The 25,548-nt window shown below is 52.2% G+C and overlaps 6 protein-coding genes across 6 annotated transcripts; 2 read left to right on the forward strand and 4 right to left on the reverse strand.

Annotated features, from left to right (window-relative positions):
- Nucleotides 1–210: 210 nt before the first annotated feature.
- POX_a01311 (uncharacterized protein) lies at nucleotides 211–3,551 on the reverse strand (the record flags this gene model as incomplete). Its single annotated transcript, XM_050110239.1, has 4 exons — nucleotides 211–1,640; nucleotides 1,697–2,021; nucleotides 2,091–2,897; nucleotides 3,033–3,551. The coding sequence occupies 4 exons, from the start codon at nucleotides 3,549–3,551 to the stop codon at nucleotides 211–213; spliced, it is 3,081 nt and encodes a 1,026-aa protein (XP_049974007.1).
- A 3,758-nt stretch (nucleotides 3,552–7,309) lies between these two features.
- Nucleotides 7,310–8,369, forward strand: POX_a01312 (uncharacterized protein; the record flags this gene model as incomplete). Its single annotated transcript, XM_050110240.1, has 2 exons — nucleotides 7,310–7,395; nucleotides 8,303–8,369. 2 exons carry the CDS (start codon nucleotides 7,310–7,312, stop codon nucleotides 8,367–8,369), a joined length of 153 nt encoding a protein of 50 aa, XP_049974008.1.
- Nucleotides 8,370–10,409: 2,040 nt separating this feature from the next.
- On the reverse strand, nucleotides 10,410–12,905 carry POX_a01313 (uncharacterized protein; the record flags this gene model as incomplete). Its single annotated transcript, XM_050110241.1, has 1 exon — nucleotides 10,410–12,905. One exon carries the CDS (start codon nucleotides 12,903–12,905, stop codon nucleotides 10,410–10,412), a length of 2,496 nt encoding a protein of 831 aa, XP_049974009.1.
- A 908-nt stretch (nucleotides 12,906–13,813) lies between these two features.
- POX_a01314 (Dynactin) lies at nucleotides 13,814–19,505 on the forward strand (the record flags this gene model as incomplete). The annotated part of the gene is made up of 7 exons (XM_050110242.1): nucleotides 13,814–13,885; nucleotides 13,956–13,968; nucleotides 14,026–14,061; nucleotides 14,127–14,552; nucleotides 14,682–14,827; nucleotides 15,225–15,707; nucleotides 15,801–19,505. 7 exons carry the CDS (start codon nucleotides 13,814–13,816, stop codon nucleotides 19,503–19,505), a joined length of 4,881 nt encoding a protein of 1,626 aa, XP_049974010.1.
- Nucleotides 19,506–20,335: 830 nt separating this feature from the next.
- Nucleotides 20,336–21,799, reverse strand: POX_a01315 (uncharacterized protein; the record flags this gene model as incomplete). The annotated part of the gene is made up of 3 exons (XM_050110243.1): nucleotides 20,336–21,535; nucleotides 21,601–21,620; nucleotides 21,682–21,799. 3 exons carry the CDS (start codon nucleotides 21,797–21,799, stop codon nucleotides 20,336–20,338), a joined length of 1,338 nt encoding a protein of 445 aa, XP_049974011.1.
- Nucleotides 21,800–22,973: 1,174 nt separating this feature from the next.
- Nucleotides 22,974–25,523, reverse strand: POX_a01316 (Transmembrane protein; the record flags this gene model as incomplete). The annotated part of the gene is made up of 5 exons (XM_050110244.1): nucleotides 22,974–23,148; nucleotides 23,207–24,711; nucleotides 24,783–24,870; nucleotides 24,941–24,994; nucleotides 25,183–25,523. 5 exons carry the CDS (start codon nucleotides 25,521–25,523, stop codon nucleotides 22,974–22,976), a joined length of 2,163 nt encoding a protein of 720 aa, XP_049974012.1.
- Between the last annotated feature and the right edge of the window lie 25 nt (nucleotides 25,524–25,548).

A 25,548-nucleotide genomic window follows, 5' to 3' on the forward strand; every position in this document is an offset into this window, starting at 1 on the left:
GCGTTTCCTGGTATCAATGAGCTCAAAACAAAAAAAACTAAACGGGAGGGGGAAAAAGATGAAAGAGGAAAAGAAAACGACGCGGACGTAATCGACAAGATGAGAAAGACATAGATGAAAAAAGCAGAGACAGATCAAACCGAGAGACACGCTGGAAACAAATCAATCAACCAAAAGGGTATACTGCTGCTGTGAATTGATATTTTGGGGTTAACGCGGTGGCCCGATTGGGGCCGGGTATCCAGAAGTAGAATTCGAGGTGCTAGGGCGACCGCTGTCAAAAGAAGCGCGCGGATCGTGCTTGGGAGTGATGTCCCCGGGCGCGGTACCGAATGGAAACTTGGCGTCGAAGCGAGTGGGCCAGCCATTGGTGCTGTTGCTGCTCTTGTGACTGTGCGAGCTGCCGAGGACGGGGACATCATCCTCGGTCAAGTTGACGCCGGAATCATTCCAAGGGTTACGATAACCGCTGTCGCGGGACTCCATTGAGACCAGCGACGCCTTGGAGGCATTGCTGGAGGCGTGTTTGAAGAACGATCCCGGCGACGCGGAATGATTCTTGCGGCCGATGAAAGATGAGAAGGAAGAGATACTGCCCGGCTTGCGTAGGCGTTCGAAAATCGAACCGCGCTCGCTGGTCTCATCGACAAAGCTGGGACGAGTGGGCGAGTCTGTCACAAGCGGAGCGGGAGCATGTTGCAACAACTTCGAGTCGAAGAATGGGAGGGATTCTTCGAAAGAGTCGGACTTGGGGCGGGGGATCGCCCCCTTGACCGTGTTGGCGTCAAGGCCATGGGCAACGAGGCGGGAGATCAGAAAATCGATGGCGTCTTTGAGACCACCGGCGTTGTTCCGCGTGTAACCGAGCACGACCCGATCTTCTGGAGCGGGATCGGGGGAGGAAGAGGGGCCATCCTCCTTGGTGGGAAGATCGGCGGGGGTGTCGGCATTGATGTCGACTTCATACTGCTCCTTAAGTTTGGTGCGCACATCCGCGACAAACTCGGGGGACTGGAAATAGTCCCGGAGTTCCGACGAACTCTGGAAATGCAGTTCGTGACTTTCAGGCACCATACCTAACAAAGCATCAACGGCCTGAGGGACCTGGTACTCTGGGCCAGAGATCGTGACAACGTCGCTGGCCAGCTCCGTACTGGGGAATTCAATCTTGCAATTCCACTTCTTCTCCAGCTCGTCGATCTCCGTGATGCGAGCCAAGAGTTCACGGTGGTAGAGACGGTTGATGACGACTCGCTCCGAGACGTACTCCGCATCGACTTTCTCCACCATATCCATAATCTCTTGCTTGACCAGGTCCAGGCTTTGGGCGTTGCGCGCCGGCGTTCGACAGATGACATTATCCACCTTGATATCGTCATCTTCCTTGCCCATGCCACCCCGATCCATCGCGTTGGAGAACTTGACAAAGACTGAGTATTTCTTCATGATCCGCTGGATGTGCTGTCCACCGATACCGATGATCCGCTTGTGGTATTGATCCGGAACATGAAACGAGATCGACGCCGGCATCTCCTGCTCCACCAGATCAAGGCCATTCTTGGTGGACTCGTATTGATTGCCGCAGACGTCGATGTAGAAGTTGTACTCGTTGAAGCCGTCAAAGATGATCTGCACGTTGCCTATATGATCGTCAACGGTGATGATCGACACGATAGACCTCGACGGATGGACTCACTTTGACCCATGATCTTATTGATCTTGCCATTCTTCTTGCCACTGACAAACTCCTTGTGCTCGTTTGCAAGCTCAATCTTCACTCGCATCTGATACTGACTGCGTGTGACAAATGGGATTTGGTTCACCACGGTCATGGCGGCCTTGACCGCATCATCGGATCCATTGATGGTGAAGGTCAAGTTGTCGAAGCTGACCTCGGCCTCTGAGTTGGTGCATATGTCCGATAGCATTGAGCGAATATCCGCCGCCGCGGGAGTGCGAGTGCCCCCTTGTGCCGGATCAGGCATGAGGATCCACCAAGAGGCGCTGTAGAATTGACCAGCCTGGAGAAAAATAGTTAGTAAGGGGAAGGGGGTTAAAGCGAATCTCGCGTGTTCCAGACGTCTGCGTACCAGGGCCATAATCTCCCGCACAGTGCGCTCCACGTGCAATACCTCGGTGCCTTGAATGCGGACGAGGCCACGCTGACTGCCCAGCTGCGGGAACAGGACATACGAGCCGTTCATTTCCATCACTTTGCGGACCTTGTCCAGGCGATCGAGCAGAATGTTGTCAATCTTGTTTGAGTTGACAACAACATCCTTGACATAGATCTTCACCCCCAAGACCAACTCCCGCAATTTCTGCTTCGCACGAGCAATCTGCTCCGGGTTGTCTCCCGTGATGTAGACCTCGTCTTCACTTCGGCGACTTGCGCCTGGAGGGGTATAGCCGAAGATTCTGGGAAACGGTGGGGGGGAATAGATCGCGGTACCGGTGGCGGCTTCGATCAGCTTGATGTTCTTGCGAGTTCGCCCACAGACCAGAGTGTGCATGGTCAGCTCCAACTTGATGGCGTCCACATGGCGTTTCAGCTGCATGCTTGCGTTAGCGGATTGCTCCCCCCTGCCAACTGGCTTGCGCAGATTGTGACCCACAATTTGATCAATCATGATGAGAATTCGCGTCTTGGCATGCTCGGAGCTCTCCATGTCACCGTAAATGGCCACTCGGAAGCGCTGTTCCAGGCCATTGTCTGACGCATAGCCGTAGGAAGAGACCACCGCACTATCTGCATCATGAAGTCGGGGGGTGAGCAGGAAAATATCGGTCCCAGTGTAGGCGGCCAGAGTGTCCATGTGCTCTAGCACACTTGCGCGGATCCCCTTGGGTGAGCCGTCCACAATCAAGTGCATATCCACATCAACAGTTGCACATCGCTAGGAGGAGAGGCCATTGTCAGCAAAGCGTCGAATCAGATCTGCGCCTGCCGTGATGGTAGAGAGCAAAAGCCTTCATCCGGGCGGAATGCGCGGCAAGTGAAGGAGACCAAAAATTTTTTTCTATCAACCTACCAGCATGATCGGTGTCTCATTCAAGATCTTGGCCCGCATCTTTCGTACCGTCTCACCATCACCGGTCACGCAGACGTTGGTGACCATGCCGTTGGGACGCCGCTGCAGTGAGGGTACCGCCTTGGGTTCAGAGGAAGTGACGGTGGCTTCGATTCGTCCTCCACTGGTTTCTGTGATCTGCCGGCATAACCTCCGCAAGCCCTCGACGTTGCTTGTGTGGACAGGCAGCTGATGAATGGGTGTCCCTTCAGGACTGCCGTCGGGAAAAGTCCACCGCTGCAGGGCATTTGGACTCGCATGGAGGACGTCCTCGACGTCGGGACCAGCCAGGGTGTAAGAGAAGGGGACATTGAAGGACAGGTTGACGGTGGGATCGATGCTTGTGGGCGGCGTCATGGGCGGCGCACCGTGTGGTCGACGAAAGGTCATGTCGGAGTGAGGTCTGGACATCCCAAAAGTCGGCGTCATTCGTTCCCAACCATGACGGGCCTGGCCCGTAAAGTTGGAAATCTTGTGCATGGGAGGACTCGTTGGGAAGTTCTTTCACCCCGGTGGTCTGGCGGGAGAAAGAGCGGGGGGGGGGGGGAGGAAGGTGAGGAAAAGAGCGTGTGAGAGGAAGACGGGCGGAGAAGGTGAAGCTGAGGCGGCCGTTCTCGACAGGGATAGGAATGGCCGCTGTGTGGGTGTTTCGGGAATGGTGGGAACGAGGGTCGATCGATGGGTGAGAGGGGGATGGACCGACTGGGACAGACCACTGAGCGGACCACAACAAAAGTCAACCCGAATCAGAACCCGCCGGAGCAACGACAATGGGGTGAATGTGATGGGTCTCTTATCGGAAAGGGAAAGAGAAAGATGGGCGAGTCAATGAGAAGGTGTTGAAAAAAAAAAAGAGAAAAGAACAGGTAGCGGTAGCAGCAGCAGAAGGAGAAGCGGACCTCATAGAAGGGGACAGAAGCAAGTCAACAATGGCTGACGCCGTCACGTTCAAGAGGAGATAGCGTATGTAAGAGGAGGAGAGTGAAAGAGAGAGGAGTGTCGTCAGTCGTGGAAAGTTGTGCGGGTCATTCGAGTGTAGAAGTGTACATGACTACATGTTAGTAGGTCGTGCACTCGTATGGTCATGTCCACTGCATGGATCCTCAGACACTGGAAATGGCGGCAACTGGGCTCAACTTTAGCTAGCGGGGACTACGATTAGTGTGCAGCTCATTCGGTCTAAATATTTGAGCTTCTCCCGGGTAGATTTGACATCAAGTCAGGCTTCATGTGTGCTTCTGTCTTCACTCTTTGGACGTTGGTACTGAGTCAGTACCGTACTCTTGACCCGCAGCAGCAGAATCGAGATGTAGTACGTAAAAGGTAGCGTTCTCCTCACCCTCACACGCTTTACAACTAGTAGACAGTGAGTTATCACATCACCTGTACTTCTGTGCATTCAATAGCCTACTCCTGGGTGTATATCTTGCACTCGATAGTGTTGTCTGTTAGGAGTACGATACAGTCTGGTCAATGGGCAATGCCGACCGCTTCCTGTCGACTCTCTGCCGATCTCTACAGCTTGCACATTCAGTTGCCGAAGAGTGTCAGCAATGCCTTACAGCTAGGCAATAGGAAAGAATAGGCCGACGAGGTTGTGCTCTTTTGGAGGACGAAAGCCACCACAGGCAGTGGTACAGTAACGCCCATCGTGGTGCTTCACTTCTAGGCCCATCTTCTCTCTTGGGCCGATCTCCACTATTGCCTTGGTGGTCACTAGTCCTAGGAAATTCTAGGGACCCTAGCCTAAGCAGGCTTAGCGATAGCTATTTTTCCCAAGATGAGAGTTCCCGATCACCCGGATTGACAGTCCCTCCGGCAGTGGACGCCGGCAGCCTTTTTTTTTTTTTTTTACGAAGTTTGAATCCACCGATTTGGATCTAGAATCATAGGACTCCTGGCCAAGTACAATGACCCTTCTCCCCTTTTCCTGTTGGAGAAGCCACATTTCCAAAATAGATCTGGAGGGCCGTCTCGAAAGGGCCTCCCAAGTGATATTCCCATTTTTTTTCTCCTGGTAAACCAGCACTGCCTCCCTCTGGCAGGAATGCGACCGTCCCGGGAGAAGAATGCTTATCGAGATCCGTATCCTACACAAGCAGTAGGGGGGGAGAGGAGACCGGGATGTGCAATCTGACATTTCTCATAAGCAATTAAACGTCCTGAGCTTTTCACCCGGCGTCAACAATTTTCCGGAGGAGTTGTCTTCAGCCTTGAGCATTCCAGAGCAACCGTACCTCAAGATGGAGTCTTGAACATGCCAGGACAGAGCTCAATTACGGATTGGCTCGGATGCATTGGCAGATGTGTGTGTGCATCCTTGCGCCGGTGCGCAGTTGCACGCTACTACGAGTCACTTGTACAGAGCTGCGCATCTGTTCTACGTGACCCCGAGATCGAAATAGCCCGAATGTTTTGATCAGGCTGCTTGTAGCCCAACCAGGACAAAGAATGGTAACTTGCTGGCGTGTATCTGTCTCCAAGACACATCACCACTTCCTTGGGCACCTGGGGAGCATGAATATCTTAATTATCCCTAGAGCCAGAAGACGTGGAGGCCGAGTGCTTGGTCTAGGAGGGTAGCCTTCTCGTGTCTCAACTCCCGAGGTCCAAGGCCTGGACTCAAGCTTTGGATCTTGTTGTCTCACAGAGGTACTTCGCTCTCACTGGTGAACCACGGTGCAAATCACCCGATTCGAAGACCGGGGCGACGTTTGTTGGCCGAACATCCAGTCCGTTTCCCGCCTGACGGCAATTCACACCCGCAGTCTGCTGGGGCGTGGGCGATACCCTCAAACCATCCACAACAAAATATGCTCCGCCTTGACACGTCCGTGCTCATGTCCGATCATTGATCATTGATCACTGGGCCTCTGGCCATCACTTTTGAGATCCTTCGAATCCCGATTCAACTGTCCATAAAACGTAGTCAAGTCTTTGCCCAAAGTAGTCGACGTCATGCAACGGTATTAGCCTTTGAGTGTGGAGCTTCCAACCCATCAGCACCTGGGCTTTGGGGAATTGAGACCCGGTGCCCAGCGCAATTCATCGAGCTCGAGAGAGTGATTCCGACTGGCCGGCTCGTCACAGGTGTCGCTTTTCAAAGTCAGCTACTGGGACTTCACGATCATTTCCAGACTGACAGCATTGCGCCCCATCGCAGTCTCCCCCAATTTCGTGCCCATCGGTCACTGGTGGGGGTTGAGTGTTCTGGCCATGTCTTAGTTGTTGATTGCGGGGCGGCACCGTGACCAAGTTGACTGGGGCGTGTATTGGTGCAGCCGAGAAATCACCTTCCTACCGCTGTCGGGAGACGCATGTTGGCGGACTATTTGCCCTCGGCGGAGTCCATAAAGAACAGCCTGTACATATGAAACGAGTACTACCTATTCATCCTTCCCATTTATCTGCTGTAGATCTGGGTTTATGAGCTCTTGAGCGCAATAGATCCCGATCTTTACAGGCCCCAGCATGGAGGTTCATAAAACCTGAGCCGGCACCTAAGCCACAAGCCCACCATGTTCTCCAACTGTGAGACTTGCCAGGCTGTACCTCCAGATTGTCGCCGATTTGATCTGAATATGCACATACTCAGTATGTCCATATGATAGGTCATCCTCGCCTGTGGTCACAACATCGTCCATCGACCCCCGGGCCCAGGGCCCAGAAGGATCCGACACATTTCAGTCCTCCTGCTGGAGAAGGCTCACATTGAGAAGATGGATTTTGGCCAGACAAACACTTGAACCCGTCAGAGCTCCATCCACCCACTTTTCCACAGTAGATCGTCGAGTCCGTCATCTTTTTAACAATCAATGCGCCGCACAATGCCGAGTTCAAGATTACAACCAGACTGAGCAAAACAGTCTTTCAGATTGTGTTCATCCAAAACAACAAGGAAGATCGGTTGACTCATGCAGGGTGATGGGGCTCGCATATGTGAGGGGGAGACTTGACCGGGACTGGATGAAGCCCAAGCGTGATCCTCCCAGTCTGTCACAACCTGCAAGTGCAATGGTCAAGGCCTCATATTATTGTAGCATGATCGATGGCAGAATCCAGCCCAGTAAAAGAAGAACAGAGAGAACTTCTCTAATAGTCCTGGAAATACTGTAGAACCACATAGGTTTCGAGGGGCATCACAACATAGTGTCCAGAATTACTATTGTGTGTGGGATGTACGAGGGCAAATCAAGGAGGGACGGGAGGTGAAAGCGCAGGATACATAAGAAAACACAATGGCACAAGCGCAATGCTCCTCCAATCGACGGAGGTGCTTTCTGGACTCAAATACTGGGACAACTGGAAGCATCGATCTACAGCAGTATGTAACTATGTACAGGGAGACGTTGAATCCTAATCCAACTAGTTGTACCTTTTCTGCCCCGCCGCATATGATTCGCGGTGAGCTGGGGCCCGACAAACAATGAGGTATTTGCCTAGCGCGTGACCAGTGAGCACGGGGCATTAGCGCTATATACACATTACTCATTACACATTTCACACACAGATAAGGGCTCGTAGGCGAGAGTCCGGACTAGTAGGGAAGCGTAAGCGTAAGTGTCACACTACTAATCGAGTTTCCCTATTTCCATTTCTTCCCGCGCAGGCTGAAGTCCTCCTCTTCAACACCTGAGCGTCTATGCCGTCTTTCAGACTTGAAGTGGTCTGGTTCGGCAAGACACGGGCATATGAACGACCGGACAGACGACAGACGACCGTCGCGATGAATCCGGCATTCGTCTCAGGTACTCACTACATGGTTCCATGCTAATTGATGAAGGGTTGCTCTCTGATCGCCGGAGCACATTCCACGTATCGTCTCCGTTTGTCAAGCTTCCACTGCCCTCCACGGTGTCCCTCTGCCCAGCCATGTTCCAACGCATTCAAATGCTCCTTCTACCACTTCAACATGACCGGGAGTTTCAGCAATTCACTCGGGCACACCTGCTAATTCTCTGTAACGGCACTAACTATCCAAGTAAGTACACGCCCAGGCACTGATACCTTGACATTTCAAACACTCCACAATGGACATATTACCACCCCCCTGTTACCTCCCTTCGCGCGTGATGACCAAACAATCCAACTCGGACATATTATATGAAAAAATGACCGGACAAAACAATTGTGTCTGATGCCACATCCCATCCAGCAGATGCTGGTCTCTTCTCTCTGCCTGTTGAATGTCACTTACACTCCTAATTTGAAGGTGCCTTGCTGACATCCAGATGGACAGGTCGAGTAATGAGTGGAACCTTCCAGCGACAGGAAGCTGCCAATGTGACTGGCGAATGAGCTGCAATCATCTCGGAAATAATCTTTTGTCACAGGGCGCCTTGCTGCGGTAATAGTGTGTGGTTGATCTGAGCGGGAAACCAGGTGGTGGCTGACCCAGACATCTTGAGCCAACCCACCACCGGGTGTAGAGATGGCGATCAATGTGACTGGTACCGGTCGCCCATGCGTCGAAATACTCTACGGACTGGACACGCTGGAGAAACTGCAACGCATCCCGAGTCAGGAGGATTCATGCTATTCATCGATCACTGAAGCCAGGTGCAATCATAGGTTGATGGTACAGGCTGTCCCGAAACTGGTGTCACCACTTCCAAGTGTCGATTCTTTTTTCAACCCTGATTACGAATCCCCGCTGGTGCACGTTTGGAATTTATTCGGGGTGTCCCTGCCTGCAGGCTCGTATTGTTTCTAACATAAGATGTGCCGTTAAGGCGCCCCTAAACAAAGTGGGACGGCCACGGAGTCTCACCCTAATTATGCTAAAAGCTCTTTGCGATCATTTGCTTGAAAATCCAAACCTGTACCTCGACGAGATGGCGATATTTCTGCAGGACGAGTTCGATGTCTAAGTAACGAAATCTAGTATTAGTCGCCCTCTGGCGTCAAAAGGCTAGTCAAAGAAGACTACTCGCGTTGGAAGGCTATAGAGCGCAATCTGGACCTTCGCGATGAATACTTCCACTTTATCTCGGATTTGTATTCGTCTCACCTTGTATTTGTTGACGAATCTGGATATGATTTGAAACGAATAGACTTTAGGCGAACGGGCTGGTCCCCGCTAGGTACCACGCCAGTTCAGGTGTCTAGATTTCATCGTGATCAACGATATCAGATACTGCCTGTATATGACCAAGATAGCATTGTTGTGTCCCGGGTATTCCATAGCTCAACTGATGCGTTAGTCTTTGAGAATTTTATCGAACAGCTTCTCCAGCACTGTGGGATATGGCCCGAGCCAAAGTCCGTTTTAGTAATAGACAACGCATTATTTCATTACTCAGAGCGAGTTGAGTAGCTAGGTTCCGATGCCGGGGTGAAACTGGTATTTCTGCCTCCGTATTCACTAGACCTGAACCCTATTGAGCAGTTTTCCGCTGAGCTGAAAGCCTTTATACGACGAAAATAGTGCTTATACGAAGAAAAATCGGCACAAGGGTTCGATAACTTCCTCGAGTAGTGTGTCGACGTTATTAGTGCAAGGTAGGAAAGCGCAAAGGGATATTTTCGACACGCAGGTCTAATAATGGAAACATGGAAATGCTACGGTCTTACCGAAACCACGTAGGGTACTTACAAGATTTCTTATTACTGATCTCACGACAAATTCACGAGTCTAAATTGACATATTTACTTATATAGTATTGTTTAATGACCGAAAGTCTATTTCTCTCTAGAGGGCTCCTTTATTCAACGCTGTCGCAGCCTCCGGTCAACTAGCCGACAAATTAAACGACATAGAGCCTTATAATATTGGAACTCTGAAGACCTTGTCCTTAATGAATTAGACAGAGATGCTTATGCACAAGCATCTTATTGATAAGCAGGTTCATCAGTAGTCTGCAGGTAAGCAACGCCACTATGCTGCGATGTTTGGCAGAGTAAGCCTCCGGGCTGTCACTTGGACGTAGGAGTGGTAAGAGGAAATTTGACATCTCGCCAGATTCTCGAGAACTCTCAAGGCCCTGCGGTTCGACTCGTATGCATATATGGAATGTTCTACGTGCCTTGGCTCATCAATGTACGTAGGTAGGAGACAAAGCAGTGTATTTCACTTAAAGTAACGCCATGTATCAATACAAAGGCCAGGACATTGATTGTCCGAAGCTATTCCTAATATGGACTAGGTGAGTCTAGGCATGAGGGTCTGGAAAACAGTCGACGAGTGTAGGTAGTGACACCAGTTTCGAGACAGCCTGTATTTAAGCATGGGAATAAACTTCAGTAGTGCGCATATGATGCAGACCGGCGACGCCCGAGAGAAAATGAATTGAAAGGAAATACGCTGGGTATGTATCCGAAAAATCAAGAAAACACCTGTTAGTAGCGTGGCTGAACACGAGGCGCCGTGTCGGCGGGGCCATCCAACGCCATGCGATTTCCGTCGTCGGTCTCATAGTAACGCTGCTCACGAATGTAGTAAGGTCGCTCAATGTACTGACCCCGGGGCCGTTCATCCGCAAAGACACTCACTGCACGACTCGAGACTCCCGGGTGAACACTGCTCACACGCTGAACCACTTCCAAGGGTTCTTCGTAACGAGCTGGTGGTGGCCGCACGCTGGTGGTGCGAATGACCCTCTCATGGGTAGGGCCATGGTCGTCCGCGTAGGCCGGCCGGTGAGAAACGTATTCGGCCACCGGCACTGTTTCGCTTGGTACATATCGATCATGAATATCCATCGGCGCCGTAAAGACTCTACGTTCCGTTGCAACGGGTCGACCATAGTCCGACACCACCCGTCGGTATGTTGGCGGGGGTGGAGGCATCTCCTGGACATACCTGTGCTCACCATACGGATCTTGTAAGACCGACGCAGCTCGAACACTGGCCGTGCGCGACGGAAGGTGTTCATGGTACGTCTCGGGTTTCAACGCTCTGGACATGGGTCTAGGTGGGGGAGCCATCGGTTGCACACTCGGCGCCGGCACCATCTCGTAGCGATTTCCGAGCTCGTCGACTACAAATCGGCGTTCGGGCGCAGCGATAAGGCGCACAGGCGCGGCCTCCTCGTAATATGGCTCTTGGTACGCCGAGTGACGACCATCATCAACGGTAATATAGCGGGTCCGATGCGAAGATGGCAGTTCCTCGTAATAGCGCGTCGACTCCTGGGAAGGCCGTTCCGTGACCGCATACGATGTGGCGCGGGAGACACGAGGCTCCGTCCCACCACCGTATCCCGTGGCTTGATCAGATTGCCGGACATACTGCGTGGTGACCACTCGCCGAAGATTGGAGTCTTCTCGCACGGCACGCCGCTCGCCCAGACCAGAGACTGATCGTTGCGTACTGTGATCCACAGCATATTCGGGCCCGTAATGGTTCAGCTCATAGACTGGGCCTCGCGCAGAAGGCTCACGCCGCTCAACCACAGAAGTGTACTGAGGGGACGCGATATCGATATACACAGGTCGCTCCTGAACTTGCCGGCCCGAGCGGATAGCCGGATCATCAGCAAATGGTGGTGGAGACACCGGCTCTAGCTTGATCGGCGCATCAATGGAACCAGATGTCTGGTTTTTAGGAGAGACAACACGTTTCTCGCCACTTGCTTGAATCTTTCTCCGCTTGCGAGACGATACAGGCGGCACTGCACTGCTGAGACCTTCGCGGCCAGAGTCAGGATCCGAGTATAATTGGTTGAGTCCAAGATCGGAATGCCCAGCTCGTCGCTGCTGGGCCGAGGAAAGTTTGGTGGTTGCGAGAGGCGACACATGGGAGGGCTGAGGAGCAGCCGGTGAGGTGATATGATTGCGCACAACCGTGACACGGTCCATGGATGAATCCATGGCCCCGGCGGTCAGCGTTCGTTGTGCGTATCGAGCGTGATCGGTGGGTGGGGGCGCCACAGGTGCTGGGGGAGAGTACTCTGGCTCTTCGAGGACATCCGGGGATTGCGCTTTGCTTTGGAGATCACGAGGTTGGGGCTGCCTTGGAGAGAAATGCTCTCGCAGTTGGTGGGCGCTCTGGTCAACAACAGGGTAAGCATCATGCATTTCCTGATCGGATTCTGTTCGATTCAGAGCTTCCAGTCGCTGCAACTCATCTTCGTAGGCTTCCACAATGGCTTGAGAAGGAGCGCTTGCCAGCGGAGGCGCAGCAACTGGAGATGGCTTCCGATGCCCCCCGGCCGGCTGTGGTGAGTCCGGTGCTCTACTGGAGTAGAATGAGTTGTCATCAAAGGAGTCGTTCGGCCCGGTTGGCTCGGAGGTTTCACTCAGCGAGACCGGCTGGACAATCTCCAAGGCCCGCGCCAGAACGTCCGAGACATCGAACCCCGGCGTAGTATCTTGGATCGCGGGCTTCTGTTTCGACTCATGCTTTCTCTGTTCTAGCTGATCACGCAGCGTCCTTTCCACCCTCTGCCGTTGAAGTTGTATTTCTGCCCGAACAAGGTCCTCAGACTTGGTCAGGAAGATAGGATCGATTTCGGACACGGCCTTGGGTGCCATTCGGAAAGAAGGCGCGGCGGCGTTGAGATTCGATCGCGTCGGCGCTTTGCTCTCCACGGGAGGAGCTCGCGAATTTTGGTCAGTCTCAGCCACTTTGACCGGCTCTCCCCCGTCTACTAGGTTCCCAGGAGATTCCCTTCTCGCCGCCGGTAGACTTGGAGACTCATTGTGATTGCTCCGCGTCACGGTTTTGCGAACAAACTGCTGGGGTACTTTGAGACGTGGGTGAGTGCCGGTAAAGATCTCATCGCTGATCTTGAGAATGCGCTGATATTCCTTCAGTTCGTCTGCGCTCGTCGACGCTGCCGCAGACATCGGCCCTGTTGAAAGGTGAGTGGTAGATCCATGGGCAGTTGCCATGATCCAGGGGTCTGTTCTAAACGTGATTTGTGGATGAATAACCGGGAGATTTAGATCTCGACAGCTTGCCCCAGGAAGGTTTGGCTACAGAGCAAAGTTGTGGGCAGATATATGGGGGGGGGGGGCATGTGTGTCTGGTAGTAATGTGAATGAAAGGTGAGTCTAAGACCTCTCAGGCTCTCGAGGACCGTGTGAGAGTTTCTGATCAGAAAGTAAATGAGGTTGCGGTGGAAGCTGGGCCGATGATCAGCGGTTTGCCGATGAGGCTTTTCAGGTCCACGTCGGTTTGAGTTTCTCGGTTTCGCGAGTTTCTGCTTTTTCTGCGACCGCGCCGTTGGCCCACCAGTGGTGCAGTTGGGTTTGGGCCCGTGACTACGGTGCTTTGATTATGTAAGAAATCTGCTGCCGGGCGGTGGACACTCTTGACTGCACCTGCCTCTTGCCGTCTGGTCCGGACAGGGAGTGCCTGGACCGACTTAGCGCGTCGAGGCGGAGGCCGGGGGAAACCTCCTTCCAGAGTTTAGCGGTCAGCCGCCCTTTTGACGGTGGACTCGGGAGCTCGGGCGGTGGCCGTGAGGATCTTGGCGAAGGCGTGGGCACGGAGACCCGACCTTGAGTCACTTTGCTTCGGCCTTGGTTCGCGCTTTACCTGTCCGGCGCCCAATCACGGGGAAACACCCACGAGAGAAAGTACCTCATCCCGGCGGTGTCCCTCACGCCCGCGTTTACGACATCCTGCCTTCCCAAATAAGGCCCGCTTTGCGCGCGCGAGATACCCGCATACCTGTTGCCCCTCCATGCATCGCTTTCCATCCGCGCTCCTCTGTCGCCCGTTCCATCGGTCGTTGGCTCCATCACGATATACGCTCCCCTCGATTGGTATGACAAAGATCGGCTGCAGGTCCAAAATGACGTCGAACAATGCATTGAACGGAGCGGCTGACTCACGACCGGTTTTCTTCTTCGACATCGATAATTGTGTACGTTCAGTAGAAGAATATTGTCGTTGTGTTGGTCTCGAGGATGTGCTAACTTTGACCGGAGCGATAGCTTTACTCTAAAGGTTCAAGATCGCCCTGTGTCGTCCCAGCCGAATGAAGATGCTGACGGACGGGAATAGCATGTAATATTCACGACGAGATGCAAAAGTTGATCAGTACGTACCCTTTGGGCCTCCGAACAGCTGGACAAGTTTCTTACCTCGAGGATCGTCTGATCTAGATAAATTCTTCGTGACCCACCTTGATCTCAACACAGAGGATGCGCACATGCTCCACCAGAAGTACTACAAAGAATATGGTCTTGCCATTGAAGGCCTCACCAGACACCACAAGATCGATCCTCTGGCTTTCAACCGTGAAGTCGACGATGCTCTGCCCCTCGGCGACATTCTCAAGCCGGATCCCAAATTGCGAAAGCTCTTGGAGAGCCTGGACACAACCAAGGTGAAGCCTTGGTTACTGACGAACGCCTACATCAGTCATGGAAAACGGGTCGTCAAGCTCTTAGGGGTGGAGGATCTATTTGAAGGAATCACCTACTGTGACTATGGTCAGCTCCCTTTGGTTTGCAAGCCCAATCAGGAGATGTTTGCAAAAGCGGAGCAGGAGGCTGGTGCTCCGAGTACGGAATCATGTTACTTCGTGGGTAAGTCTTGAACACATCCCTCATTTCCCGAAGGGATCGCACACAGCCGACTCTTCGGCTTGTTCAGGTTTATCACACGGCCTTGCCCAATCTGACGCTTCTGTTGGCTGATACCTTTGACTTTTCCAGATGATTCGCACCTCAATTGCAAGCATGCCGAAGCGCGAGGCTGGACCGTAGCGCACTTGGTCGAACCTGGAACGCCCATTCCTCGGGCCCCCGCTTCGAAATACGTGATTTCAAGCTTGCAGGAACTTCCGACACATTTCCCTGAAGTATTCAAGTCGGAAAGAGTTCCTTCTGCCTAGATAGGATAGAATTCTTGGTTGCTGCGAGATAAACGCTTGTTCTATAGACGCCGCAAGCTCATTGCCTCACAGTCACAGCTGCTTGAACTAGAAGATCTCTTGAGCAGGAATGCGCTGGAATTTGTCTACAACGAAAACGAATAGAACGATTATATTTCAATAAAATTCTTCAAGTTTCCTTCAAGACCTCATGGAACAGACTGTATGCCAATCCTGGCTGGTAGACCATCTCCTCCACTCCGCCCCACGTCCTTGCGCCGTCGATGCCTTGAACGCCGGGCATCAACCATGCTCGCCGCGGGACTCCTGAAACGCGCCATTTCCCCGGACATATAAGAACTACAACCATCTGTCACGACACCAGCCTACGCCACGTCTCATATTCCGAGCTCCCTGTGGGAAGCTGCTCCTGGTCATCGCCATGGTTGGCCAAGACTTTTCCCCAGGAACGGTAGTCGTCTTGACCGACGGCCGGCAAGCAACCGTCCGTTTCATAGGTCTCACTCACTTCGCGAATGGGGAGTGGATTGGAGTTGAATTGACTGAGCCAACGGGCAAAAATGATGGCGAGGTGCAAGGAGAGCGCTATTTTCAATGTGAGCCAGGTTTTGGCATGTTCATTCGTCCAACAGCCATAGCTTCCATCCTTCAGCAACCTTCCCGGCAAAGTAAACAAACCGCAAGACCGGGCTCCAGCGCAAATACAGGGAGACAATCCCAAGCAGGAAACCATGCAGGCGTGCGAAACACAGGGATTCCGCCGCAGGTAGTGGCTAAGAGGCAGAGCACAACGACAGCTGGCAATCCGCCATCCGTTACAAAAGTCAGCTCTCGACCATCTTTACGAGTACGCCATGTCCCTTTTCTGACCCAATCTGACATGGGTTCCCCCCTCTCCCCCCCAGCTGCGCAACTAACACAAGTAATGTCCATGATATAGTCACCGACAAAATCCCCGACGAAACAATTGGTCTCTTCAGCTACGTCTTCCAATCGTTCATCCATTGGGGGCGCTCCACGTACCTCGGCGGTTGCACCGAACCGCCCGCGACTAGCTTCAACGACTAGATCCTCTGCGAGTTCGCCCGCATCTCAGCCTGCCGCACAAAAGGCGTCACGGCCGTCCATATCTGGATCGGCCACAAGGCCATCCAGGTCTGGGACATCAAATTCTAGCCTCTCAAAGCGGCTTTCGTTGCGACAGGTGAACCAGACGAAGGCCATGGATGTTAGCGATGCCGCAACGAGTGGGGCCTCAGACGGACCGACCGATGCAGAGTCGCTCGAGAACGATGAAGGAAGTCCGCGACGTGAAGAAGCCACAGCATCGCCAGCACGGGCGGCAGTATCATCACCCCGGCCATCACGGCCGTCACTGTCAACCTCTCGCTCGGCAGGGTCGCGCCCCAGCGTCCCGCCTTCGGGGGCCCGTCAAGTGCAAACTGCTTCGGCAGCCGCCCGAGAATTGGAGGAATTGCAAACCCGATTGCGAGTGATGGAAAAAAAGCGAAGCGATGACCGCGAGAAGCTCAAAATGCTCGAGCAGCTGCAGGTTGAGCGTGACAAATTCGAATCAATCATCCAGAAGCTCCAAGCAAAGTACCAGCCCCAGCAGATGGAAATAACGGAGCTGCGGAAAACCCTCAAAGACACGCAAGACCGCCTGGAGCAACTGGAGCGAATGGAGGCCGAGCATGAATCTCTTATGGAGATGGCTACTTTGGATCGGGAAATGGCCGAAGAGACCGCCGAAGCCTATAAACATGAGTGTGAGACACTCCGGCTCAAGCTGGAGGAGCTTCAGTTGGAGGTTGAAGTGCTTCGGGAAGAGAATGAGGAGTTCGGACAAGTCACAAGCCCCGAGGAGAGATCCAGTCAAGGCTGGCTGCAGATGGAGAAGACGAACCAACGTCTTCGGGAGGCTCTCCTTCGACTCCGAGACATGACCCAGCAACAAGAATCGGATCTCAAGGCGCAGATCAAGGAACTTGAAGAGGACCTGGAAGAATATGCCGCCGTGAAGGCCGATTACGAAGCTACCAAAGAGAAGCTCCTGGTTGCTGAGACGAACGTTCAGGACCTGAAGCAGCAGCTGGACACCGCTCTTGGAGCCGAAGAAATGATTGAAGAACTCGCCGACAAGAACCTGCGATATCAGGAGGAGATCAATGAGTTGAAAGCAGCCATTGAAGACCTAGAAGCTCTACGAGAGATCAGTGATGAGTTGGAGACCACTCATATTGAAACTGAGAAGCAACTTCAAGACGAGATCGATTATCGTGACACGGTCTTCACCGAGCAACTTCGCAAGATTGCTCAGCAAGATGAGACGATTGAGGACCTCGAGTATACCCTTTCCCGCTTCCGAGAGCTAGTGACCAATCTCCAAGGCGATTTAGAAGATATGCGGACTTCTCAACAGATCACAGAGGCCGAAGCAACTGATCTCACTCATCGGTCACGAGCGATGATGGATCTGAACATGAAGCTCCAAGCCTCGGTGTCCAAGGCGCAAACAAAGTCCATCGACATGGAGTTGGGGCGCATGGATGCTGAGGAAGCTGCGCAACACCTTGCAATCGTGAGGCTCTATCTCCCTGAGTATTTTGAGGAAGAGAAGAATTCGGTTCTTGCCCTTCTCCGTTTCAAGCGTGTTAGCTTTAAAGCAAATATGATGAACAACACCGTGCGGGAGCGTATCTCAGAGCAATCATCCATCTCTTCGCACGAAGAGATGGTGCACGCACACGAAGTTTCCGAGCAACTTCTGTGGATATGGACGGTCTGTGACCGATTCATCAAGTATATCAACTCTTGTTCAACGGAGGAATTTGGGAAGATTCGGGTGGCCCTGTTTGAGATGGAGCCGGTCGAGCGGACTTTGAATTTCTGGATCGATAACCTGAAGAAAAACGAAATCAGCTGCAAAAAGTTCTCGGTCGAGCTTCATCGCTCTATTGCACTTCTCTCGCATTTGTCGGAAACCCTCATTCCTTCTACCCCGGAGATGTTTGTTGAGGAATTGTGCATGCGATCGAGCCTATGCCAGTCATACTTTGAACATATGTCCGCAGTTGCTGCTTGGTTGAAATCTTTCATGCATTCGAAGCTTTTGGCTTCCGCTTCGACTGAGGAAGCAGAAGGCAATGAAGAGGCAACATTCGCTCTCAAGCAGCTGGACTTTTTCATATCTCAGTCGCGTGGATACAAAGTGGCCATGGGCAAAGTTTTCCGATCTTTAGATGATTTACGCTCACGCTCTCTTGCACTGTCAAAAGACGCCGACGAGCCATTCCAAAAAATGGAGACATCGACCAAGCAACTTTCTGAACTGACTCGGAAAATTTGCGAGAGCGTTATCGCTCTTACTAGCGATGAGGGTCGAACTGAAGCGTTTAGCCTGGCTGAAATCATTGAAGCCATGTCATCGGTGACTGCATCATTCTCAGCGCACGAGGCAGCACCCTCCGAGCCTTCTGACCCCCTTACTTTACTCGCTAACAAAGTGCGAGAAATGGCTGGCGCTTTGGAGGAGCTTGACGCCATCGCCGCGGATCTTTCCCAAACAACTGAATTTGAAAGAAGGCCGTTCCCATGGGTTGCTCGCTCAGAAGAACTCAAGTCCAACAAGACCACCTCTCCGGATGCGGATGAAGAGATACGCCGGCTCAAGAATGAAGTGCATGAAATTTCCACTGCCCTCGGCGTGAAAGACAATACGCTTGAGGAGCAAAGCATCAAGATTGAACTCCTCGAGTCACGCATGCGCGAGGCGAGCAAAAAAGCGGCAATGGTCAAAGATCTTGAAGCGAAGATCGAAGAAGTCCAAACCATGAGCGCTGAAATGGAGAGAACTGTAGACTCGCAGAAGAAAGAGCTCTTGTCGATTGAGGCCGAGCGGAACGATTTCAAAGCTCGACTTGAAAGAATGAAGCGCATGTCAGGAACTGCGGGCGTCGCAGCAGCCAACGGTGGTCTCGTTATTGACAGCGAAGCTTCGTTGGCCGCAATGCAAGAGAATGAGAGCCTAAGAGCTGAAGTGCAGAGTCTTCAAGCCGCCGTACGCTTTTTGCGTGAGGAAAATCGCCGCTCAAACCTTATGGACCCTTACTCGATCAAACGGACTACCGACATGCATGCCTGGCTGGACGCACCACTGACTCGGTCCACTCCCACACCCGAGCAGGAGAAGGTCCAACGCACTGCGTTCGAAAGCAGGGACATTCTTACACACTTGCTCCGACTCACTAGAGACTCCCGCGTGTGTGATCTGAAATCGAGCATTGCCACCACTGCCGAGAATGAACAGCCTCCCCATCGCGCAACGTGGCGCCCGTCAAAGTCTCGTCTCCGATATCAGACTCTTCAACAGCGTGAACAGTATGAACACTGGGCAGAGTGGCGTAATGAAATCGTCAACCATGAGCGTGAGCAAGATCGGATTGCCATGACTAAGAAAGACCGCGCTTTACGCGAGAACGTCCCCCGACGTGAACACAAGATGTCGGTTGATTTCCCTCACGGTATGACACATGGCGTGAAGGGCCGTACATGGCAAGTTTTAGGAATGCAGAATGGTCATCCCAAGGTTCCGGTCGCCAGTGAAGTTGGGTTCGAAGGAGTGAAAATCCATTCTTCGGATTGAGCGCCGGTTTCTCCTGGCTTTGATTTTTTTTCTTTTGCGCTACGCCACCTGCACCGACCACGCTCCCTGGTGTTTCGACCTCTTGTATTTTTAATTTGTGACATTTCTGCACATCGTCTCCCTTGACAAGATACCCTCACTGCACGTCTTCTTTTCCAACTTACAATGGAATAATTGTGATACTTGCTTGTAAGAGGAACGACACCTGCACCTAGTCGATATTCGGAGTTGAACAGAGCTCGTGCCAAATGCTGTGCGAGTCTTGGAGAAAAGTGTAAATCCGCAGAAATTAAGAATGTGGTCCATGCATATCGACGTAGATTTTGGATTGAATAGGTTTGAGATGCCCAATGGACTATGGGAACGATCGAGAAAGTCAACGCATATGGACTAAACATTGACACAAAGTACCTTTACATAATTGTGGTGAGACTACAAGATTACCACACTGCTGGACAAGCCATGAATTCATCTGACATTTATCATCTCAGACTGCAAGCACTGTGGACCTGGTAGTGAATCACTCCATGATTAAACGATTACCTGATGATCTAATTAACATCCAATCTCTGTTTGAAGACACCGGTCTACGGCCAGTTTCACAGGTAAACAAAATGTAGCTGAGGATCAAATCACGAATTGAGATGGCACCATGATATCAGGAATCAGGGGAAAGAAAAGAAAAGGCCTCACTCGGAGGGAAGAAAAATCAGAAATGAATCCAGTGGAGGGGTATTTCCAAAATAAAAATCAGGAGACCGAACGAATGATTAACCTCCTTGAAGAACACCGCCGCAGCACAAGCACAAGAAAGGACGAACGAGTCCCAGCTAGAAAGCTATTCCAATCGCAGAGCTTCGATAGTGGGATGCTTCTTCGGCATAGTAGGGGGATGGAGGACACTGCTGGGGTTGAGGCTCAACAAAACCCCTATCAGAGAAACCCGCCTCAATAAATTTTTCTGACGTGAGGGAAAGATTGTGAGAAGAGCACTGAGGAGTTATACCGCCCATCGAGGTGCTTGAGATTGAATCTTTCGCTCTGTGCTCGAAGAATTTTGCAGTCGGAGTGGCGAGTGGTGAGCCAAACGTGGTTCCGCTCAGACTGCGAAATCTGTCGAATTTGGCATTGTCTCCGTCTAAGCATGAGATGGATTCGGCTCCAGCTGGAATGGACTGTTCGTGGTAGTTCCACTGATGCTTTTTGCTGGGAAGTGGCTCTGATGCGATGTCGATCTGATTGTCACCCGTTGAAGGGCGACGTAAAGAGGACAGGCGGGATGGGAAAGTGCGTGTGCTGCTAGAAGAGAAAGATCCTTGAGAACCCGGTTGGTCGTTCATGGTGGATTTTTCAGTCATTTGGTTCGCCACGTGCTGGGCTCTTCTGGTGCTCTCGCGAATTGAACCCATTCCTTCTATCACCATGGCATGATTTTGCGTTACAGAGGTACCATAAGACCCGGTGATACAAGAGTCACGACTGCCGGGACTCGGGAAGTAATGACCAGTCTCTGGAAGCGAAAGCGCACGCGCAGATAGCCCAGGTGAACCAAGTGTGGAAAAGTGCGGAACCAGAGTGTCGTTCAAGTGAGCAGGGGGCAGCATACTGATTGGCGTTCCTGACGTTGTCGATGTTCGGCGAGCTATTGAACCAAGGGGTTTCCGGGAAATGGAGAAGCGTACATCGCCTGATGCGCGTCTAGAATGGGGATTCACGGTAGAAAGTGCAGGCGTCTCATCTTGAGAGTCGGCCCCCAGACAGAAAGATTCAAACGATGGGAGAGCAGACAGACGATTACTGATTCGATGTATGCTGAGCTGAAGGGGCTGAAAGAGAGAGGATTCCGTTGGTGTTGGTTCCAATTGAAATGATTGCACTCGGCGAAAGTCTGACGGATTGCCGATCTTCAAAGGTGTCGGTGGCGGCTTTTTCCAGGACATGCTTGCGCGTTTAGATGTGCGAGAGGCATTCTGGCGCCTGTCTTCAATCCATAATGACAAGGAGCTGCGAGACTGAGGCGGGAACCCGGGCTGGAGAGGTCATCATACACGACCAACTTCATCGGAGGAACCAGATGAGGCTGACTGTGGCAAACCTGCATCTCTCGCTCGAAACCTGTATAGCGAACGGCAGAGGGATTAGAGCACGTTCTTGGGATCTCCACAAGGAGACTCACCTCTTGAATGTGTTTGCTCGTTCTGTTGATCTCGAGGCTCCAGGCCCGAGAGACATCCCCAGCATGACCGGAACCAGCCGGCGATGGGGGAGCTTGCTCGTTCGGAAGAAAGAGTCATTGCGACCAGCGCTTCACACCACTAATCCATGGTCCTGATGAGATGGACCAGCGGAGGTGTAGAAGACAAGAGTCAGGAGCACTGCAACTCAGTGAAAGCAGCCCCGTGAAAGCAAACAAGATGCCAAAAAAACAGAGCAGACAAGTGCCGTGGGACTGGGGGCTGGGGACTGGTGCCTGACGCAAAGCTGACTTGCTGCGGACGCAGGAGTCAGGACTGGATGGAATCAAGGCCATTTCGCCTCAGGTGTGCCAAAGCGACTTCCTTCTTGGTTCAGGAACCAGTCATACAGTCCTGTAGGAAGGGCCAACCACTCATGGGTGCGGAGCTATACCCAGACGAAGCCATCCATGCTGGTGACAAACAGCCACCATGCGCGATCGCCGAGTCGTGACGGCCCCAACATGATCAACTGACAGATTCTATTCGTCAGCTGTTGATCGGATCATCACACCTTCTCGTCCATCACATACCTCGACCGTCTACATGAAGCACAGTCACAACTAAGCCTTCGATTGGCAAGGAGCGGGGTAGAGTGGGGGCCAGCTCAGCGCTTAGAGAAACTTTGAAGTTATTCGGCGGCTCCCGGTCCTCGTCTGTCTTAAATTAGCGGGAGATGGAAAAGCGTACTCAGGGGTAGGTTAGGCTTCATATTCGCTGGACTCAGGAAGTTATACCAAAGTGGCCATGATCATGCTGTAGTCGACCCGTGCTGTTGCCGCACAAAAAAAAGGTATCGAAGACACTTGGACAGCAAGGTTGAGACTGAAACAGCGAGATGACCAAGTCAGCCAAGAACAGACTTGGGGGGCGGATGCATAGAGAGTCGGATTTGAACTTGACTGAGATAAGGGGAGAGATGCGAGATTAGGGGGAAAGCCACCTCGAGAATAGTCTCGTCGCCATGCACACCTTGGAATAGCTCGTGGAGGAATCGACGGGGCTGAAGCCATGAGAGTTTCAAGAAATTGCGGGTGTCTGCTTCATCAATCGAGTCTGGGGGAATAAGCGGTCGATGAGGTGTAATAGTTGACTGCACTACTGTGCTCCGTGTTTTCTTCGGTCATAAAGCCAAAAACCACTGTGGCTCCGGTTGCATTCGTTGCTTGAAACTACGGTGCTTCTAGATATGAACGCTAAGTGCGCGGGACAAAAAAAAGAGGCCATGCATATCCTATCTGCCCCAGACATTTTCCTCTTCCAAGGCACCGCTACCCCATGGTGAAGGAGACTGGTCTTCATGGTCTTCATGGTCATCATCCATCGGATCACCGCCAAGCTCGGCGCTGTCGTTCCTGATGAAGACATTCTGTTCCATGTCCTCCTCTACCGGACGCCCCGAGGGTCTCCTAAAAGAAGCAATGATGTTAAAGGGAAACTCCCTCGGCTCAGAGCATTCGAACTTACTGAAAATGCTTGGGCTCTTCTACCGTCCAAGCGGAGCCGCGCTCCCGCTGTGTCTGCTCGCGGTCTTCCTCTTCAGCCTCGTGGTCTTCCACAACGAGATCCACTAATTGGCTCCGATGGGAGTGATGGGAGTGATGAGAGTGACGCGAGTGTTGCGAGCTTGTGGAACTGGTGTTGCGCTGTAAAGAAGGAGGTCCTTGAGTGGCCTTCTTCGAATTCCCAGGCCTGGGCTTCTGGCTTCGTCTGGGTTGACTGCCAGAAGATCGATGTCGGCTTTGCGATAAGCCTGTATTCGCCTCATATGGAGAGCCGGAACCCTGGTAACTTGAATAGGTAGCAAGTCGTTGGTCCCGCGGGACTTCATTCGCAGTGATGACCGGATACTGGCCGTCGTCAGTAGATGCCTGCGAAGAATTGAAGAAAGGAAGGGGGGGGGGCTTCCGGAAAGACGATCGTTTCACACATACATTCCAATCCCCAAATTCCAGAGCCCGAGCTTGGTTGAATATCTGCTCGTCCTCATCGTCAAGAGTAACTTCGATCTCACTATAAGTCCTGAATCGTTCGATGGAGGGACGGCTTTCTCGGTCACTTCGGCTGCGAGAATCATTGCCCCCGCCAGCGAGAAGTGGCGTGCGCATGTTGGCCTCGACAGCCTTGCTGGCCTCACCGGGTCTCGGAATCCAATACTTGGCTTTACCACCTCGTTCATATCTCATGCCATCCATGACCCGTTTGACCCGCGAGTCAGACTCCACATGCGCGATGATATTGTCACCCGAGTCGAAGATGCGGTACTCGTAATTCTCGCCGCGTAAGGTCATCTTGGTGTCCTCGATCAGATCCAGAGGCCCAAAAGCGTCCCGGGCGGCAAACTTGACCGGTAGTCGGGCCGATGAGATGGTAGGATCGGCGTAATCATGCCACGAGAAGGCATACCAATGAGCCACAGCAAAGATCGGCATCTCGTAACAGAGCAAAGCGTCCTGAAATGCCGCGGCAAGGTTGTCAGGCGAATATCCTCCAATATTTCCAAGCGCCCCCAGCCATTGTAAAATGGACAATAAAAATCCTTGCCAATATGAAGCAAAGATGATGAGTTTGACACAGAGAAATTTGGGAACTGGCCGAAACGGTACGAGGTCGTCATGGAGACAGACCCAGAACATTGCTAATGAATACAAGCTGACCGTCACGCTCACGTTATACACGATGCCTGTCCAAAGGTACCCTGACGTGACACTGAGGTAGCCTTCCTCGTACGTATCGGTGGCTTTCATGACAATGGAGGCGAGAGCCAAGATGGGCTTAAGCCACGCATACTGAAGGATCCCACGCTTGAGAGCAAGAAAAGAATGTGGGTCCGAGATATCAAGCTTGGGAAGAACGTGGTTCAAAGGCCAGGCATGCGAGACTGGAGGACGGCCATGGGTCATAATAATCAAAGATCGCTCGCCTCCGAGAAAGTTGATTAAGAGCTGGAAAAAGGTATAGATCGTGAATGCCTAGCCAGTGTCAATTAAGATGTTGCCACAAGTCCAAGACCCTTTGTTCACTCGTCTGGAATATCGCGTACCTCATAAATGTCACGAATGGGATCCAAGAATTGGGCGGCCTTCAGCGACACGATACTTGTCCACGAAGATGCTGCGTAAATCGGCACCCTGGGCTTGATCAGCGTCCAGATTCCCATCGACAACCCCAGGCTTCCCAAGACCATCAAGTATTACTCACATGAGCAGAATTCGTACGACATATCGTTGCAGAAGCGGTTTCCGATAGTTTTTGCTACACGAACTCAAATCAGTCAATGAGTATCTTTCATTCAAGAGCTGAATGGGGCTCGTACAGCTGAAACCAAATAGATCTATGCAGCGAATGGATTGTGTTAGTAAAAAGTCTATGAGCTTTCTCGTCTTATGAAACAAAGATTGAAGAGCTAAATATCTAGCTTGGAAGAAGGAGGCATTGCTTACACAAAAGAAAGCAACGATGAGACGAGAGCCGAGACACCAGACGTGATGATGATTGCTCGTGCCAGGCTCGACCCTGTACCACCGCCGGCAGGAGATGCCGTAGCTGCCGTGAACATCTCGAGCAAAAGAGGGAGCTTGATGACCCTGTATGGAAAATCACAGGTCTTCAGGTCATTTCGAAAAGCATCTGGGAAAGCAAAATATCGCCAAACTGTGAAGAGGAGCTTGTTGATAAGCTTCGAAACATTGCGGAGAGGTGTGGTCCCCATGACGATCTTCGCGTGACACCGCCCGCTAATCTCCACCCGCAGCTTGTCGCGACTGCCCGCGCGGACATGCATCTTTGTTGAACGAGTGCAAGTCGCT

The sequence above is a fragment of the Penicillium oxalicum genome, chromosome I, assembly GCF_001723175.1.
Source record: "Penicillium oxalicum strain HP7-1 chromosome I, whole genome shotgun sequence".
Lineage (NCBI taxonomy): Eukaryota > Fungi > Ascomycota > Eurotiomycetes > Eurotiales > Aspergillaceae > Penicillium > Penicillium oxalicum.